Source organism: Octodon degus, unplaced genomic scaffold, assembly GCF_000260255.1.
Source record: "Octodon degus isolate 3935 unplaced genomic scaffold, OctDeg1.0 scaffold00074, whole genome shotgun sequence".
NCBI classification, from domain to species: domain Eukaryota; kingdom Metazoa; phylum Chordata; class Mammalia; order Rodentia; family Octodontidae; genus Octodon; species Octodon degus.
This window is the reverse complement of record NW_004524650.1, coordinates 12,756,393-12,775,235: the sequence shown is the minus strand read 5'-3', so window position 1 is coordinate 12,775,235 and position 18,843 is coordinate 12,756,393. Positions and strand designations below refer to the sequence as shown.

The following is an 18,843-nucleotide window of genomic DNA, read 5'->3' as shown; positions in this document are numbered from 1 at the left end:
GGACCAGGAAGATAACTAATTGTAGAAAAATACCAGATGTGCTCTGGCCCCAGACGTTCCCAAGCAATATGAACCTAAGAGGACCATAGCCATTCCCTCCAATTCCTTTTTAAAGTCACCTCCTGCTAACCAATGCCATTTGCTTCTGTACCTAGCTTGTTATCTTAATCCCACCCCTTACTGGCAGTTTTGGAGTTTAAAAACAGATCCTAGATTGTACTCTGTGCGTCTCTTTGCACTCTTGCATAGAGACCACCGCCGCAGGGTACCTGCTAAAATAAAGCGCTTCTTTAACTTTTGGACTTGCCTCGTTGTCATTTAATTTTTGAGTTACAACAAAATCTACCTCAGGGAATTTGCATGATAGTAGAGGCTATCATAATAATGGTCTTGTTTTGTTTTTGGTTTATGTATTTGTCACAGGGTCTTGCTAAGCAGCTTGAGAGCATACTGATCCTCCTCTTCACAGCCTCCCCACCACTGACATTACAGCTGTGCACAAGCACACCAGATCTCAGTGTCCCAGTATGTCTGGGGGTTAGCTAGTGTGACATGTGGTGACAGAGAGTGAACCCCAGTCCCTGCACTTACCTAAGCAGGCATTTAGTCCACTGAGCTATCTCACCAGCCCAATATTGCTCTTGGTAATGCAGTACAATTATTACTGATGTTAGCTAAAGATGGTTGGAAAATGTAGTTATTTTGGCCCTCATGGGATCATTCTATAAAAACCCAAAACTGCAATATAAATGCTATTTATATTCTCCAGGAAGTTAATCAAAGGAACTATAGAAGCCAAGTTGATATGAACTCTCTAGATTCTACATCTGGACAAAATTCAAGGAAATCATGTTTAAGCCCTAAAAAAGTCAAAGATCCAGACATTCATGAAATTACAGACACCACATGGTGAGGCTCCCTCCTTCCATGAGTGGAATTTCAACTTCACCTTCAGGCACAGGTACCAGGGACATAAGGCAGTGCTGAGCAAAGCATACTCACCTTCATTTGTTGTTCCAACATCATTTTCTGCTCTTTGAGGAGGTTTTCTCTCTCTGAAATTAGCTTCTTTTTCAGTTGCTCCATGTTTTCCCTTTGTGTCCTTTGTAGAGCTTCTAGCTTTTGCATTTCCTCCTGTCTTCTTGCTGCTAAAATTTTTTGATCCATCTCAGCTGCCTCCTTCTTTGCCTTCTCCGCTGTATCAGGGAAATTTAAAAATGGAAGAAAAAAAGTAAAAACTAATTCTATTTTCCTGAGCTCAGAAACCAAAACGAATCTGAAGGACAGCACAGGGAAGTCACAGAATTCATATGGGTCCATGCTGTCCGAACGTATTTCACAACATGATGGAAAATGCACTGCCCTTCTATGTGACATAAGACTACAACTTCCTTCTATTTTTTCACATTCATGAGCATGCACACAGCGCAGAAGAAAAAATTCTAGGCATTTGGGGAAGGGTTCTAGTTGGGTCTGCCAGAATCATTGTGGGAATCTATGCACCCTGGGAAGCTATGTCTTGTGCATTTACCTGCGATCTCCCTGTCCCTCTTAGTAAGCTCTTTATCTGACTTCAGGATAGATTCCTCTGTTGTTGCCTGGGACTGCAGGAACTTTTGGAGCACCTCTTCTGCCTTTGAAACCAAGAAAGAGCAAATGAATTACCACTGAGACAACAGTTCTGCAAAATACATATATGCACATGATTTTGCATGTAGTGGCTCTCTACAAAGGGATCAAGCTTCTAAGTGTCACCAGAGAGCCTCCATATCTCCCACTGCCCATCTCCCTCCCTGTACCCTTCTCTTAGGGCTCCTTCCTGCCACTGCTCTAGGGTCCAGACAGTCAGAATTATGTGTAATTGTGTAAACTACAACCTGGTGATTTAAAGTGTTTTTCTTCCAATCATATAACCTGTAGCTCTCTCTTCCTCCTCCTAGTTTTATATTTAGGAGAAAATTTTATATATGTCATGGCCTCTTAATTCCAAAATAAAAATGTTCACAATAAAAGGTTATTTCACTTCAAGCTAGATTAAATGGCTAGATAAGAGTTTATCATTAAGTGCATAAGCACTAACCGTTCTTCATGTTCCTTCACACCACCTATCTGGCACATTCTCATAGGCTGGTAAGTCATATCACTCAGGTGGCAAATTGCCAGCCTGGAGAGCAAAACAGAGTGGACCTGAGAAAGCACCCACTCTTAGCACACTGCAAGTCATCTTGTTGGATGAAGAAATGGATACTTTTTTCTGTTCCTCCTGATTTTTTGAACTCCTTACTATTTCTTGAGGAATTAAAATTTCTACCTTCCAGAATGTTGTCTATAGCAGACAAGCAGCACTAAAGACTAAAGCGATTTCCAGGGCATAGCCTCCTAGTAGAGCACACACAGGAAGCCCTAGTTTGACCCCCACTCTGGGAGAAAGAAGAAAAAGATTTCATTTAACCTGTTTTCTCGTTGCTCCCAACTGGTTCTGAAAACCCCCTGATGTTCCTCTCTGGACTTCCCAGGCTCCCTGCGCCTCACCTTGACACCCTTCCTGGGCACTTGGCAATAGTCCTCCTCAATCTTTTTCCTCATTTCCATGTAGCACTGGTGCCCCCCAGGAGCACAGAATCTTCCTGCTGAAATGCTTTCCGTTAAGGCTTTTGAAAGCAAAGTCAGTTCTTTCTGGCAGTATTGATCAGATTCCTCTTCATTCTTTAGTAAGAAATCCTGCTTCTCTTTCTCTATTGTTTCCTGCAATACAAAAATACAGAGATGTCCCAGAAGGATGACTTCAAGCTGGATCAAGATGTCCTCAGAGAGAGAGAGAGAGAGACAGCAAAGTTACAGAGAACTTTGTAAGAGCATCAACCTGTTTCTCATATAAAAAGTATTCTATTGAAGTAAGATGAGGGAAGAATGAGGATTCATAAATTTGATTTATTGAAAACCCCTAACTCTCTCTGTAAATCCATGAGAAACTTTTGAAACCTTCCTAGATCTCTGGATCCTCAAGGGACTGTGTGTTACCATCTCTAAAGTTTATTATTTAATTCTATTTCATGAGCACATATTTGCAGCACACAAAGTTTACATTCATCTCAGAGAACAAGTACATGCACATAACACACCGCAGATCCTTTCTACTCCGCTTCTCCTCCCACCGACAGCCCTCCCTCTGTCTATAGAAGACATGTCCCCATCTTTGTTATTATTGTTCTCAGTTCATGCTTATGACATATAATGTTTACCTTCACTGTGGGTATTTGGTCCATGTACAGGACACATCTTTATTTTAAAGAGCATAAATCTTAAAATAGCAGAATTTTAAAACAAGATGATGGGGAATCAGCAATGGTTGCTGTATTGTTTATTGTTATCTTCAAAGTAGTTTTTCAGGCTACCAGATATAGGCATGTGCAATGGATTTAAAAAATAAGCATTAACTGTTCTTTTCATAAACCAATAGAATTTAGTAGTACAATTATCTTTATATATATGTTTTTTTCTTCCTTCTTTCTTTTCTCCTTTTACCACCTCAGCTCTTCTTTCCTTTTGAGCAGTTCCTTTCCCTTTTACACTATATTATACTTTTGGTATTTTGTTTACTCTTTCACTTTCTTGCACTAGGGAGCCAATAAGATGTTTATACATGGGAGTCTGATCTATTTCACTTATGAGTATGGTCTCTAACTCATCCCCCTCCTAATATATGTAATCCATGGTTATTTCTTGAAGGATATAACAAAGAGCAAGTACACAACAAATAGCAACATGGGATGAACAACAGTGCATAATTAGTGTGTGGTAAGAGGAATTTAGCTGCTAGGAATGGGCAAGTGTGCACTGAAAATGTGAACACCTCAGGGATGATTCCAGAAAGCTCTGGGCAGGTCTGCAGTCTTAAGAAGCACTTCTCAGAACCCACCCCAGGTACTAAGGGGGCATCTATACTGGTCATGCTTCAGTCACCTTGAGAAAATGCTACATAATAGGACTGAGATTTAGGGTGAAGGAAGAACATGTAGGTTTAGAGACTCTACCCAATCGGAATCCAAACTGTTTTGTCCTTGGATAAGAGAAAAGCCATGAATTGAATGTAGCCACTTCTGGGCTTCCCTCTTCAAAGAAAAGGCTAAGGAATGTATTGGATGAGACACAATACCAGAAACCACGTGAAATAAAATCATTGTGTACCACAAACATGTGATAATAAAGACAGAGAATGTAAGACTCAGTACCACCAACTTCTTCTGGAATTTCCCATCTTCATCCTTGAAGGAGTTCTCCATGAAGACCATTATTGCCTCCTTCTCACAGGCCGCGTGCACATCCAGCAGCTCCTGGAGCGTGTCTGTGGGGAGCTGCAATCGCTGGGCCATCTGCTCGCTGTAGTGAGCGGCTGCCTTCTCCATGGCTGCTGCATTCTCACGCTGAGCCAGAGTGATCACCGTGTTCTCCAAGCAGGGCACCGCCCCACTATTGATGGCCTTCACGTAGCTCTCCACCAGAGCCCCCAGCCCTGAATGAGCCAGGAATTTGGGAGATAAATAGGAAAGTCATAACTAAAAGGAATCTAAATTTCTGAGACTATCATTCTAATCTCTCTCTCTCTCTTTCTCTCTCTTTCTCTCTCACACACACAAGCACAGGTATGCTCACACTCATGCACAAGCATAATTAAATAACTACTTCCTTTTATAATTACATTCACATTTCTACTAACACATTCATTTATGCAGTTCTCCAGATCACAGTTAAACAAAAACCTTAATATCAGTAACCAGTTTCATGTAATATTCTAAAGTATACCTGGAAAACATAATTTCCTTTTCAAATTTAAAGAAAAATGGATTATATATGTGCTAATAAGACAAGATACTATATCTGCTACTAGTTCTTGGGCTTTCTGGATTTTCAGGTACTTAGAGGGCAATATCTATATTTGGACTGCTTCAAACTTTCAAAACACACTTTCCACACTTTTTGCAAAGAATTTGCATGTAAGACTTCCTTGAGAAAACTATATGTTTTCAGGCAAAATAAGTGATTTCTATTATTAATATGGAATTACTTTTTCAGAGATGTAGAACACACACATACCTCCAACAAACTGTAGAGTTTCGAGAGGAATTTGTAAACTTCAGTAAGATGAGAATAAGTTATGCACATTTTTATAGAGCATGCGTATATGCATATCATAGTTATATTTATAATTGTACAAAACAATGCAAACACTCTATATAATATATTCCACATGCATTCCCTTGCACAGAAATGTATAAAGAAGACTCACGATTCCCAGTGACCACAATTCCCTCTCTGAGCGTCTTGCTCTTTTCATGGGTGAGGACATAAGAGCAGAAAGTCTTTGTTTGTTCCAGGAATTTAGGATCCAGTTGGTCCTCTCGGACATTCTCAATATTGGCCAGGAGACTGTTGTTATTTGTTGGCCAGCCAAAGACAAAGCACTTCCGCTTTGGAAAGAACTTCCGGATGCACTCCCTGGTACTATTAGATGCTTGTGCACTGAGTTTATCATCTAAGAAATTAGAAAACAAGACAGTGGGCATAGACTCAGAATTGGACAGTGAAGAGTTTTCCCTGGAGTTGCCATATCTCACAGGGTTCTACCTAAAACAGTGCCTTTATCATAAATAGTTAATAATCACTTGCACATCGAAGTTGTATCGATGATATTACTGACGTGATATTTGGAGTCACATCTTACTCCAGTAAAGACCAAAAGTTTTGCTGATATCCCCAGAACTGAATATGGCAGCAAGTAGAGGGCAGTTGTTTGTTTGGTGTTTACTTATTGAAGAAAAGGTCAAATATATATCTATTTGGAGTCAACTCATTCCCTTGTTGAAATTAAGCTGAAGAACCAAAAGTAAGAAGACAGACTAGTAGGCAATAATGGAATAATTATAGCCATATTAAGAATGTTACTATGACTAGTTAAAAAAATCATTTTGATGCCAAAAATATTCCATGTAAAATTCTAAATGTACAGTGATAGAAAATAAAAGTGATTGCCAGGAGTGTGCAAGAAATGAGAAAAGTGTAGGTTGGAGGACACTAGGTAGCAGATGTATAGGATGTGTAAGTCTAGAAATCTAATAGAAAACAGGCTGGAGTTAGTGAAGCGATTTGGTTAAAGATTACTCACATAAGTCAAATTTAGTTGTATGATCACAAGAATAGCTACATGAGATGATGGACGTGTGATCTGCTGCATGAGAGTAATTCCTATAGTGTCTACATGTATCCTATGTCACGTTGTAGACATCAAAGAAAGACTTTAAAATCTCCTTTACGTAGTATTGGATATCTCTATCAAAATTCTTCAAAGATAAATAAAAATATCCTTTTAAAATAATCGCCACTATTCTATCAAATCTTTAAAATAAACAACTATATTTGAAATGATTTTTTTTTGCCAATTAGTCAGTGAATGTATTGAGGAAGAATATATTACAAAACTGAAAGCATTAATAAGTAAATCCAAACTGACATTCTCACAAGATCTCTTTGGATAAACATGTCAACAATTTACATACTACATATATCTTTATTCATATAATTTATTTTGAAATGGCAGGATGAATAAACATGCCATGTCAGAATTAAAAGAAATCTGTATTGTCTATATAAAGTACAGTGGTTGCCACAGTAATTATCTAAATATTGAAAAAGCAAAACATGAAAAGAATGCTTCTTTAGTTTATTTAGGGTATACAGATACTTTATGTCTTCAGTGTTAGAAAGTTAAATATCATTATTAGTCCACCTAGAAAAGAATAGCACCAGTATAAAACTCAGACACACAGTAAGATGAGCATGTACAACAATTCTGTGATCAATTGTTCTCCTAAACAGAGAAAAGAAGATGTTTAGATAGGATAGAAAATACCTGTGCTTTAGACATTTTTTAATCAACCACTGTATTCTGAATTCTAAAGACAAATGTGTAAGGAACAAAGTGAGATGGAACAATTTCACTGTGTGCTGTGTTCTTATATATGTTGTTTTCTTTCTTTCTTTGGGCTTCCAACCTATGACCCAGTCATAGGGTCATGTAGACCTCCAGCCAGTGTCAAATATAAAGAGGTCCCCAGAAATGAAGCACCATCAGCACACCCACCCTACAGAAACTCCCACACAGTCTTTGTTCGTGTACCTGAAATCAGCTTCAAGGCTTTCTCCAGATACTGATCTGCTGTGATGAAATTATCATTGCATTGCAGCTGGAGAGTGAAATCCCGCACAGCCCAGATGAAGTCTGGAAAAAAGCTCACAAACTCTGTAGAATCTTGTACTCCATCTGAATTTGAGGAAGACTTTGCCTTGATCAGTTCTGTGAGCTCTGTCACATAACTAGGAGTTAGCTAAGGAAAAGGAAATTCCTACTTGAAATCCCCATATTTCCTTAATAAAAATTATCATAGCAAAGTTCTTATTTCCTACGTCCCCTCTACTCCACCAAGAGCAAGCCCGTGACAGAGTAAGAAAAACTGACTCAATATTCATCTCCTCAGAAGCCACTGACATGCAGTGGATCCAGTCCTGAAAGGATACTGCAGCTGCTCCAGGGCCTGGTGGTTGATGGTGCCCAGGCTGTTGTAGACAAAGGTGCTGCTCAGAAGGATGGCCAGGGCAAAGATCCAGGAGTCATTCTTAGGGTCACCCTAGAAAGTACAGGGGAGCAAGGAACTGAGGAGTCTCTTCTTTGGAATTTCATTCAGACATTAGACATAAAATTCTTTCATTTAGGATTTCAGCTCAGGTACTCAGTATGCAAAGAACACAGACATAAGGGCAAATAACATGAAAGCAATAATGGTTCTCAGGATCACAATTTTTTCACCCTACAAATGGATTTTAATCTTTATAAAATTTTCCTCTCAGATGAAATAAATGAACCTAAAGAAACACTAGTACTGTGTCAGGTTCTCAGAAAGATATTGACAGATGGATGCTGTATTTTTTATTCAGAACATATTTATTAGTTATAGGTCATAGGCAAGAAAATGACCATATTGGACTCTGATCAGAGTACAGAAAATATCTGAACCAATTTATCGATGAGAGGAAATCTATGTGAAAAGCTTCTTGATACTGGATTGAATATTAATGTAGCTTTGCTTGGTAATATATTATATTTAACATAACATCCAAAGCTCAGGAAGAGAAAAGCAGAGAGGTGGAAACCATCAACTAAAATGATTTCTGATAGCAAAAACTGAACTATATGAAAAGATAGCTATAGGAAATAAGTGCTTATAATGTATGTATTTTATAAGGGTTAATATAAAAAATAATTCAGAAATGCCTACAACTCTATAGCAAAACCAATCAAATAACCCAATTGAAAACTAGCAACAACAAATTTGAGTATACATATACATCATGTAAATGGCATATATATATATATATATATATATATATATATATTCATAAGGGCCCAGGAGATAGCTCAGTAGAATAAGCGCTTTCCTGGCAAGGGCAGTGTCCTCAGTACAATCCCCAGTACCACAAAAGAAAAAGGTGTTCCTACTCTATAATTATCAGGGAAATAGCACTAAAAGCATAGAAGAAAGAAAATGGCACGTGGTAGAATGGCTGTCATCATAAAGACAGAAGATAACAAGCATAAACAAGGATTGAGAAAAACAGAACATCCTTGTAACTATGAGTTGAAATATCAACTGGTGCAGCAGGTAGGAAAACATATTATGAAGTTTCCTTAAAAGATTAAAAATACAAGAATCATGTAATCCCACAATCTCATTCTATTTATAGTTACAAAGAAAATGTGTTAAAAATAATAATTTCACTTCCATCTTAATTGCAGCTTTATTCATAATAGACACATGTTGGAAAACTATAAATAACTATCAGTAAATAAGTGACTAAAGGTAATATCTATTCAACCATGCAGAATATTTGCACTATCATAAAAAAGAAGGAAGGGCCAGCCAGATAGCTCAGTGCACGAAAGTGTCTGTTTAGGCAGAGCACAGTGGCCAGGGTTTGATCCCTGGTGTACTGTGCCAGCCCCACTCCCAGGGTGTACTGAGAAGGTGATTAAGACTGGGTGTGGTGGCACATGACTGCAATCCCAGTGCTTGGGAGGTTGAAAAACAGAAGAATCACTACAAGTCTGACCTGCGTAGTGAGACCCTGAACACCAAAGATGCATTATACTTGGTAGCGCAGAATATGAATAAGAAGCCCTTAATCAGACATCGCAATGGGGCTCACTCCTCACCATCTTTCCTTCAAAGGCCTCCTCATGCCCCACTGCACACTGTGAAGCATGGTGTATGTTTTCATCACCTCCCAGGATGGTCAAACTCATTCCCTCGCTCTTGGCAATGCTGATGCACAAGAGTGCCACATGTAAGTGCTCTTCCTGAGAAGGCTTCCAAGGCCAATTAAAGCGATCAATCACCACCAAAGACCCAGCACACCATACCCAACAAAAGATAATTCAAAGGGCAGCTCCAGCCACATTTCTCCTGAGAGAATGCACAGGGGCCAGCCACCGCACAGGCAGCACCTTGCTCTCTCCAACTTGCTTTTTTTCCCTGTACACATGTTGAGAAAGACCTGAGGTTTCCTAATTGGAGTTGAAGGCTCTGGTGGAGCAGAACCTTTGTTCTGTTCACTAATATCTATACTACTAAACTCATAAGTCTAGGACTTATCTGCTCAAAAGCTTCACTTAAACTGAATCAAATTACAAGCACCAATGTCAAGTAATTAAAAAAATATTTTACCTAAAGGAACATTGTATCTGATTTTATCGAAAAATGAGATTAAACAGAATGAGATTTACATCTTTCACTGTTGTTCAGTTTCTGATTTCACAAAAGACTACAATGGTTAAATCATAAAGAATTAGGAAAAGACAGGGAGACACTACAGGGTGAAAAGAACATGTCTGTGTTTTGGTTAAACTGTGGTTCAATGTAGCATGTTACTGTTGTATCCTTAGTATTATTGTTTGCTTAATAAATGTACAAATAAAGAACAAAAAGTGCATGTCTGGCTCTCTCTGCCTCACCTTTTCCACATCACCCAGACCCTCAGTGTCCAGAAGGACCAGGGTGTGATCTGGATTGACAGGGTGGGGCATACACCACATCCAGATGCCCTTGGTTTTGGACTGAATAGTAGATCCCAGCGGGAAGCCTGAAGGGAAGAAGAGAAATGGAGACATCAGAGCTTCCACAGCGGCATAGAGACTCTCACCTCAGGCTTCTGGAGGAGAAGTACCTCAGCAGACAAGGTGTTGCTTCTTCACTATCTCCAAAAGTGATTTCCCTACCAAGTTGCAAGGAGAATTACACATGACAATGATGATATTCAAGGGCTCAAGATGAAAGCATCCATGAATCAGACAAAACTGAGCTCACTGCCAACTGCAACAAGAGCATTGGGAAAGAAGGGTTAGGCTGAGTCACAGAGGAGCAAACTGAGCAGAGCCTATAGAAGAAGAGAAGCAGGACATGGAGATTGGAATCATACGTTTGTATTAAACAGAAAAGCAAAACAAAAGCAAAGGTTGATTATCACAGTGGAATATGAAGCTCAATGAAGGATTTTTAGATAAATGTCCAAAGATCTCTATGTATTGGTGAGAATATTTCCTACATGAAGCAAAATATAGATGAAGAGAAGCGTAGGTATCAGTGATTGAGAATAATTTTGAGCATTAGAAGAAGAGATTTTGTTCAAAGACAATAAAGAATATGGAAATGAATGAGAGCAAATTAAAGATTTGCTGGTGAGAATTAGAATAAGTTGCTTTACTGAGAAGAGTTGGGCTCTCCCTTGTGCTGCCTTGGAACAAGAAGAAAGAAGCTGAGATGGAGCCAGTTTCCGACCCCCATGATAACACCCACCACAGTTCCGTCCAGCGAGGCGGTTCATCAGGTAGGACTTCCCCGTACGGTACAGTCCGACAATGGCCACCACCACCACCGGCTGAGAAATCTTCTCAAGAATCTCTATGGCTTCCTTGTTCACTGTCATCACTTCATTGATGTTTTCCACCAGACAAATAGGGGCCTCCATTTTTACTGCAGGCACCATAGCAATGTTCCAGCCTAGAAAAACTCTCTAATTAGAAATAAAGTTAAAAAGTTTTATGTCAAATGTACCAGAGCACCAACAAAGTCAGGGCAGACAAGGCTTCTGCACTGTCTATGGGAGAACATGAATCTAACGTCAGCAGATGCAGACGGCTTCCTCATCATTCTGCCAAGTCTTTAATGATGATTTGGATTAAGCATACAGTATTAATATCTCCAAAGTTTACTTCAATAATAATAATAAAACCCAAATAATCATCTCCATAATTTGGGAACTACACCATAATAAACCATGTATATTTAATATTTTATACTACCTGCAATTAGACCTTATTTCAATCACTTCACAAATGAGATGCTTGCATTATAAGAGGACTAAATGACTAAATCATAGAGATGGGATTAAAACCCCAATTAACTAAGATTAACAATAGACTGGATAGTTCTCTACTCTTCTTTAATCCATGGAAGCATTTTCTTAAAAGCTAAAATAATCTTATAGGATTTCTGAAAGAGTCAAATGGTGACTACAACCAAGTAAAAGTCCAATTGAGGCAAATCCATATTAATAATGATTGAAATTTCCTACTTTCTTTGCTATTCCTGTCCCTATACTATCACTATCGTGAGCTCTTAGGTTGTAGAAGTAGCTGCCCGCTTTGGTTCCAATCCCCTCACTTAAACCAGTGGCCAGAGCAGGCTTTATCTGCCACCAGTGACTCTTCCTTAGATTAACACTTCTGGCATTTGCTAAAGCACAAGAAATGAATGTCGGTAAAGGAGGCAGGCATGAGGATCTGACATAGAGAGGTGGCCACAGACAAGAGATGGGAAAGGAGGCAAGGAGCCGCCAAGGAACTCAGGGCAAGACCCTCTGAAGGCAGGAAAACTAGGCTGAGGTCAGGGATTCTGTAGAAAGCAGAGGCCTCCCAGAGGGCTACACTGTAAGACTCTTGTAGAGGAAGCCCTTCAGTGAATAGCTGGGGCTGACATCTCCTGGTGGAGTTGAATTAGCGCATTGGCCCTGAGAAGTCACTGCATTTGCACCAGGGCTGAAGCTAGACAGCCAGTAGGAAATGCAGTTTGGGTACCTGAGTAGGAAGGAGGCTGCTTTTGTGATCTCCCTCTGTCATGCTGAGTATTTCTCTCTCTGCCTTTACCAGTGACAATGGCTACTCAACTGAGTCTCATTTCTGTGCTTTCTTTCTGCAAACCAACAGCGCTGTAGTCACTTAGTACCTCAATAGCTGCAGGAGGAGCAGTTCTGAGTGAGCCTCAGAGTCACAGTAGACAGTGCTTCCACTCCACACAAAACCAATAAACAGAAAGATGCTCAGTTCATTCACCTGTGGGGAGTGCACTCCACACAAGCCCAGTTGTGGCAACTGGGGATCTGAGGACATGACAAAATCTGGATTTTATTTGACCCCGTCCCTTGTAAGGTTTAACTTCAACCTTTCACAATATTGACAGATTTTGAGAAAAGTAACCAGCCCTTAGAAAGCCCCTCCCCTCCGTGCATCAGAATTAGAAGCTGTGATTCCTGAGCACAGCTCCTTCAGAGCTAGAGGCTCCCTGAAGGGAAGTCAGTGTCTTACCTGCTCTCCTCAGCGCACCTGGTTTGGCTTCGCTCTTCTGAGCCTCCAACTGCATCCTCAGGCTTTTATGTCTACCTGAGATGCTGACTGGCATCTGTATTTGCATGAGCAGAAAACAATGATTCACACTCACCTTTTTCATGGAGTTAGAGGAATGTGAAACTGAACGTACTTAGTTTTTGGCAAACATCAATAACTATAAGGAGAATTTTTGTAATTGTTCCAGAGGGATGGTTTAGAAAGATTTATCATCCCACTTTTTCAAAAGTTTTGTGGGAAGAATTTTGACACATCAGTCTTTTTAAAAAGTTCCCGTAGGTCTAAAATATAATGGAATATCATTCAAGATTGGGGTGAGTTTGAGCATACTGGAGTGGGGAGACATCATATTTTCTTTAAAGTATAATCTACAAAGGTTACATGATTCCTTCACAGTGTAGTTGTGCATTGAGAAATGCAGTGCAGGAAAGGGCTTGTAGTGCTGTCCCTGAGCGCTCGGCCCTTGGTTCTGATGCTCACTGTGCAGTTTGGAGGGCTCCCTTCATGATCAAGTTGTCCAGGTGGGGCCATTGCTGCAAATGGATTGCACATCTTAATTATCTTAACAAACTTTCCCATGATAGATAGAAATTGGGGTACAGACAGACCAAGTCAGTTGTCTCAACTCACAGCACTGTAAGTCAGCTGAATGCCAGCAGCCTGGATTCTGATTCCTGAGTCACCTCACAGTGCTGAATCTTAGTGTGTGCACTGAATAATTGTAGAAATATTTGATTTTTCTTATGAATTATTATGGAAATTTTTCTGTGTTTTCTTTAAAATCAGCCCCGATTCAGTCATTTGAAAGAAACTTGTATAGCCTCTAATTTGCAAAGAAAACAAGGAGTGAGGGTAAGTGGTTAAGTTGGAGAGTCTTCTAGCTGAATGGTGGTCCTTGACACCATGCTCCTTAAAGCCATATTACATGGCTTCTCTGGTGTGAGAACCTGAAAGTATAAAAAGATCCCCAAATTCATGTTGGATACTGGGAAATGAGAAGAAAATGTTCATTCGTAAAGGAGAATGGGAGATGGAGGAGAAAGAACAGAGGGACCAAATAAATAAATACCAAAAAATAGGAAAAAAAACTTTCTTAACTAATGAGAGGATGAAGAGTTTAAGGGAGGGATAGGGAATGGATAAAAACAAGCAAAATATAACACATGCAGTTAGAATTGTCTATTATCTATCCATCTATCTATCTATCTCTGTCATTTATCTGTCTCAAAAGACAACAAAATGTATCAGTAAAATAAAAAAGAATTTTGAAAAAGAAGTCATGTGAAGGGAAATATTGTTTAGATTTGACTTAATGTGTCCCCCAGAAGTTAATTTTTTGTGTACCTTGAACCCAGTGTGGTGATGTAGAAGTATGCTGTAACCTTTAAGTGGTGGTATCTGTGAGTGATTATTTTCTTTCTGAAAAAGTTTTATAAGAGTTGAGTATGGTATTTGTGCTTCTATGCACTACACGCTGTGAGGCAAGGCAGGACAGTCACCATTTTGCCCCTATCCTCATCAGCTTAGTGACTTAGCAAGAACTTGTTCAAAACAAAATTAATGAAGGGACAGCGAATCTAGTTCATTGAGATGATTCTGAGTTCAAACCCCGGTTTTCCCATGCCGATCACCATGCACAAAACTACAGTCGCAATGGCTCAAAGATTTAAATATTAAAACTGAAACACTAAATCTTCTGGGAGAGAAAGTAGGTAGAAACTTTAAGGACATAGGTGTAAGTAAAGAGTTCATGGACAAAAATCAAATGGCATGGGAAGCATTTCAAAGAACCAATGATAGGAATCTCATATTTTTAAAAGTTTCTTCATGTCAAAATTAATCACGATCTGAGGAGCTTCAGAGATGCTCAGTGCAAATGCCAGTGGGAGAAGGCTGTCCCCCTAGCTGTATGAGTTCCATCTGCCCTTGTTCCCAAAGGAGTTATTGAAAAGTGGAGGGTTTTTTTGTACAACACATAGTGTCCCTTAGATAGCTGCCCTCCCAACTTGAAGCATTTCAGGCTTTCTTCTGAGCTCAGGGGCCCCTGGCTCTCCTGGAACACTTTCATAAGACCTATACCATTTTACATCACTTTCAGAGTATAGATCCTGGCCTCAAGGAAGATGCTCTGGAATTCCTGACAAAAGTGGTATCCCACCACTCCCAGGAGCTTCCAGCCATCCTCGAAGATGCAACCCTGAGTGCATCAGCTAGAAGTGCCCACCTCAATGCCCTCAAGATGAACTGCTGTGGCCTGATAGGACTCTTGGAATCTTTTGAGACAATGGCCAGCCAGTCAGGCTTCATGGACCTGGACGTGGGCAGGAATAAATAACAAGAAATCCCAGAGCCAAGCAGCCCATGGTTTTGACTGGGTAGAAGAAAAAACAACCAATTCTTCAGCTCTTAACACAGCTCCTCTATTTGGACATCCGTCACCTGTGAAACCACTCAGTAAGCGAAGAGGAATTTGTCAGTCTGCTTACTGGCTGCTGCTACTGCCTTCTGGAGAATCCACTATCACTTACCAGAAGAAACGCCCCACCTGTGAAGCCATGAGACACCTACTAGGGGTGGTCTTGACACACTACAGCCACACACTCAGTGCCACTGTAAAGATCATCCAGACGCTGCAGCACTTTGAGCATCTTGCACCTGTACTGGTGGCAGCTGTGAGCATCTGGGAAACAGATAATGGAATGAAGAGCATCGTGGGAGAGATTGGACAGAAGTGTCCTCAGCAGCTGAGTCAGGACACATCAGGGGCCAAGGGCTTTGCCCATTTCCTGACAGAGCTAGCAGAATGGGTCCAGCAATCCCACTGTCTAGCACATGCATTCTGCTGGATCATGTGGATGGAAAGAATTGTATGATGCACAATGCCATGCCAGCAGTCATGGCAGAGATGGTGCTGCAGGTTCTGCATGGTGACCACCTGGAGCTTGAGAGACCAGGAATCAGTTTCTGGATATCTTGCAGGCCCACAGGCACCATGTGAACTCTTTTATCTGGAGCCACATCTGCATAATTTGGGAGCCTCTTCTCCCAAATTATGCAGCAGAAGGCACTCCCTCTGATGCACTTCCGGGTCATGGTGGCCTTAGTTTGTGGCATCTGGAAGACAAGTCAGCACTCATGTGCAAAAATGCCATCCCTGTTGGCCCGCTTCCAAGCCAGCACTCCCTTCTCCTTCAAGCTTAGTGGCACAGACTTTGCCAGACCACTGCAGAAGGAAATCCAGAAATTACAAGAAATGAGGGCCCAGAGGCAGAGCACAGCAGCTGCCTCTGTAGCAGTGGAGTCTGACGAGGAGTGGGAAGCAATGATGCGCCAGTTGAAGCCCTCCCTGCAGCAGCTTCTAAAGTTTCCCCAAGAGCAGGGGTGGAGAGGAGGGCTGTACATGCTCGTGACAGACACCGCCAGGTCCGTGACTGTGCGCTGGGTGCTCAGTCCCTTTCTCACCAGAGAATAGCCGGCCATTCTGCACTTGAACTTGTTGAACTTAAGTTTCTGTTGTGTTGAGTGGAGGCAGGTAGTCTAGCTGAAGGAGAGATTTAGGCCTACAGCTCAATGTTTGTTTATGGTTCATTTACATGTTTAGAGCATGCAATGGGAGGTCCGCTATTGACCAGGACAAGTGCAGGAAACCTAGAATGGATGTTGGACGGAGGAGAATTCTTTTCATCACATTTATATCATAGTACACTGCCTAACATGAAGCCAGAGATGGTGATAATGAAAAGCAAAATATCTATGATAACTACTCTAACTACACAAGGTGGTAGACTAGACAGTTATTAATAAACTTTTCTTCTTTCTGTGCTTATAATGTATTATCATCGGCATTTTTCAGACCACTGTGTGCAGTTTAAAGATGATCAGTGCTTTCTCGCAGTCCATCAGGCCCTAATACTCTGACCGCTTAGTGGTTTGGGGTTACCTGAAATGAGGAGGCAGTGGTTGGAACAAGCCCACATCTGCTTCCTCCTGGGCTGCAGGGTTTGCTGACATAGCCCCAATTTTCTGCTTTAGTAAAGGATTTCTGGTGTCATTTTAGGATGACTACTTTTGCTATGGACATGACTCAGATTGAAAGTGAAAGGATGGTGCACTCTCTCTTTCTCAGAACAGGATCAGGTGTCTAGGCAGCAGCTTCTTTCCTGGCACCATGCGCAGGGAGCAGGCGTGTGCACCTGTGTATAATTCAGGCTGCTGAAACATTTTCTGGAGTTTTTATTTTCAATGCTGGTTGTGAGGAAGCTGTTTTCACCTTTTCCTGTTTAGCTAGCTTGAACCACATAGAATCAGTGTATTATTTTAAAATATAGTTGCAGGCTGAACTTATTCACAGTTTAGTACATGCATTTAGTTGTTTCAGTGATTTCTCAATATTAGTATTCTGAGGATAGAGTATATATTTCAAGTGTTAATTCATTAATTCTTTTTTTCTTTCTCATTCTCTTTCTCTTTTCTCTCCCTCTCTCTGTTTTTATCTTTCTTTTCTTCTTTCTATTTTCTTCCTTTCTTTTCTTTCATCTTTCTCCATACTGGCATTTAAACATAATACCTTTGCATGATGCATTTTTATATTTTGTTTTTGAGACACAGTCCTGTGAAGTTGTCCAGGTTGGGCTGGAACATGGGGTTCTCTGCCTCAGCCTCCTGGGGTTCAAGGATCACAAGAAAGCATTATTATAAATGGCTTTCTCGCTGGAGAGCTCCGTGCAAATGCTCCACAGAGTGCAGCAACATGGACGTCTGTACTCAGCTGGGCTCACTGAGCCCCGTGCAAACTGCAGCCCAGACCTGTGCATTAGAAAGACAAGCCAAGTGTGTGTGTGTGTGTGTGTGTGTGTGTGTATGTGTGTGTGTGTGTGCAGGTGCACTGCGTACACAGCACTGTGCAGTTCTGAGTGTGTGTGTGAGAATTCCCACAGTCCTCGCCCTCACACAACTTAGTCTGTGGAGAGATCAATCCACTTTCTCCTAATGACAGCCAAGTTCTGGAGAGAGGAGAAAGAGAGGAGCGCTGGTACTGAAGTGAAACCAAGATTTCAAATGGGAACACTGGAAGTTTAACATTGAGGAACTTAGTTTGATGTGAGATGTGTGAACTGAATTTAAACATGGTCCAGGCTGGGGAGGTAGCTTGGTGGTCTAAGTGCCGGCCTGGCAAGCACAAGGTCCTGAGTTTGATCCTGTTACCCCAAGCCATGCTGGCCCTGGAACCTGAGCGAGCTGTGTCACCACTGAAATAAACAATAGAAAAATAATTCAAACAGGTCAGAGATGATATTGTTTATTTTTCATCCAGCTTTGGCAGAATTTTCCTCGGTGTGATGAAGAAATTCCCACTGAATTCCTTCTCCAGCTCTCGTACTAGCTAGACTTGGATTTTTCTGGAAAGACATCAACTGGGGAACTGGGATGAAGATGAGTGCTTTCCTACCACCACCAACTTTGATTTCCTCAGCTGCTGTGATGCTGGACTCGTGCAGCTGCACCTTAAGGTCTGAGTTTATGTCCACCTCCAGCAGGGCCTGTGCGATGCCGGACTTGAGCTTGTCCGGCTTCTCACGATTCGCCTGCCAGTCTTGGTCCTCGAGCTGAACATGGCAAGAGCCTTGCAGAGCATCAGCTTAGGAAGAGTCCTGGCTCTCTGGAGAATTTGTCATATCCCAGAGAAAGGGGAAGGAAAAGGGCTAACTAATCTTTGTAAATATTCCCATTGTTGCAAATCTTAGGAAATAAGTTTTATATGTCAGTATGTCCTTCTGTGAACCACTCTTTGTCATTTGAGATCAATTATTTTTTATTTACCGTTTCTTCATAATATAAGTTTGGATTTAGATGTAAAAATATGCTTTCTCCAGAATTTGACATACTAAGTGATACCAAAATTGGTTATTCACAGGTCTTCAAAAAATTAAACCAATGAAACAAAAATTCCTTAGAGTAGGGAAAAATTACTAGACAGGATAACAAATGGTAAAGAGAGGAGTAGCCAACATTTTTTTTTTTTTTTTGTGAACAGAATATATTTATTGAGAGAAAGAAAGCTCCTGTGCAAGAGAGGGACAGGAGGGGGGCCCAAGCGGGTAGTTCCCCCTTCT

The 18,843-nt window shown here is 40.8% G+C and overlaps 1 protein-coding gene and 1 pseudogene across 1 annotated transcript in view; one reads left to right on the top strand and one right to left on the bottom strand.

Moving 5' to 3' along the window:
• LOC101566571 (guanylate-binding protein 6-like) overlaps positions 1 to 11,076 on the bottom strand; it is a 13,305-nt gene extending 2,229 nt beyond the window's left edge. Inside the window, exons 1-9 of the mRNA XM_012515684.1 lie at positions 10,905 to 11,076; positions 10,064 to 10,191; positions 7,573 to 7,682; positions 7,175 to 7,371; positions 5,288 to 5,533; positions 4,233 to 4,513; positions 2,533 to 2,745; positions 1,532 to 1,634; positions 1,003 to 1,196 (exon numbers count right to left, since the gene is read on the bottom strand). Of these exons, the coding sequence (XP_012371138.1) occupies positions 1,003 to 1,196; positions 1,532 to 1,634; positions 2,533 to 2,745; positions 4,233 to 4,513; positions 5,288 to 5,533; positions 7,175 to 7,371; positions 7,573 to 7,682; positions 10,064 to 10,191; positions 10,905 to 11,076 (1,644 nt within the window). The remainder of the gene's footprint in view (positions 1 to 1,002; positions 1,197 to 1,531; positions 1,635 to 2,532; positions 2,746 to 4,232; positions 4,514 to 5,287; positions 5,534 to 7,174; positions 7,372 to 7,572; positions 7,683 to 10,063; positions 10,192 to 10,904) is intronic.
• LOC101565784 overlaps positions 1 to 18,843 on the top strand; it is a 95,440-nt pseudogene that overhangs the window by 25,643 nt on the left and 50,954 nt on the right.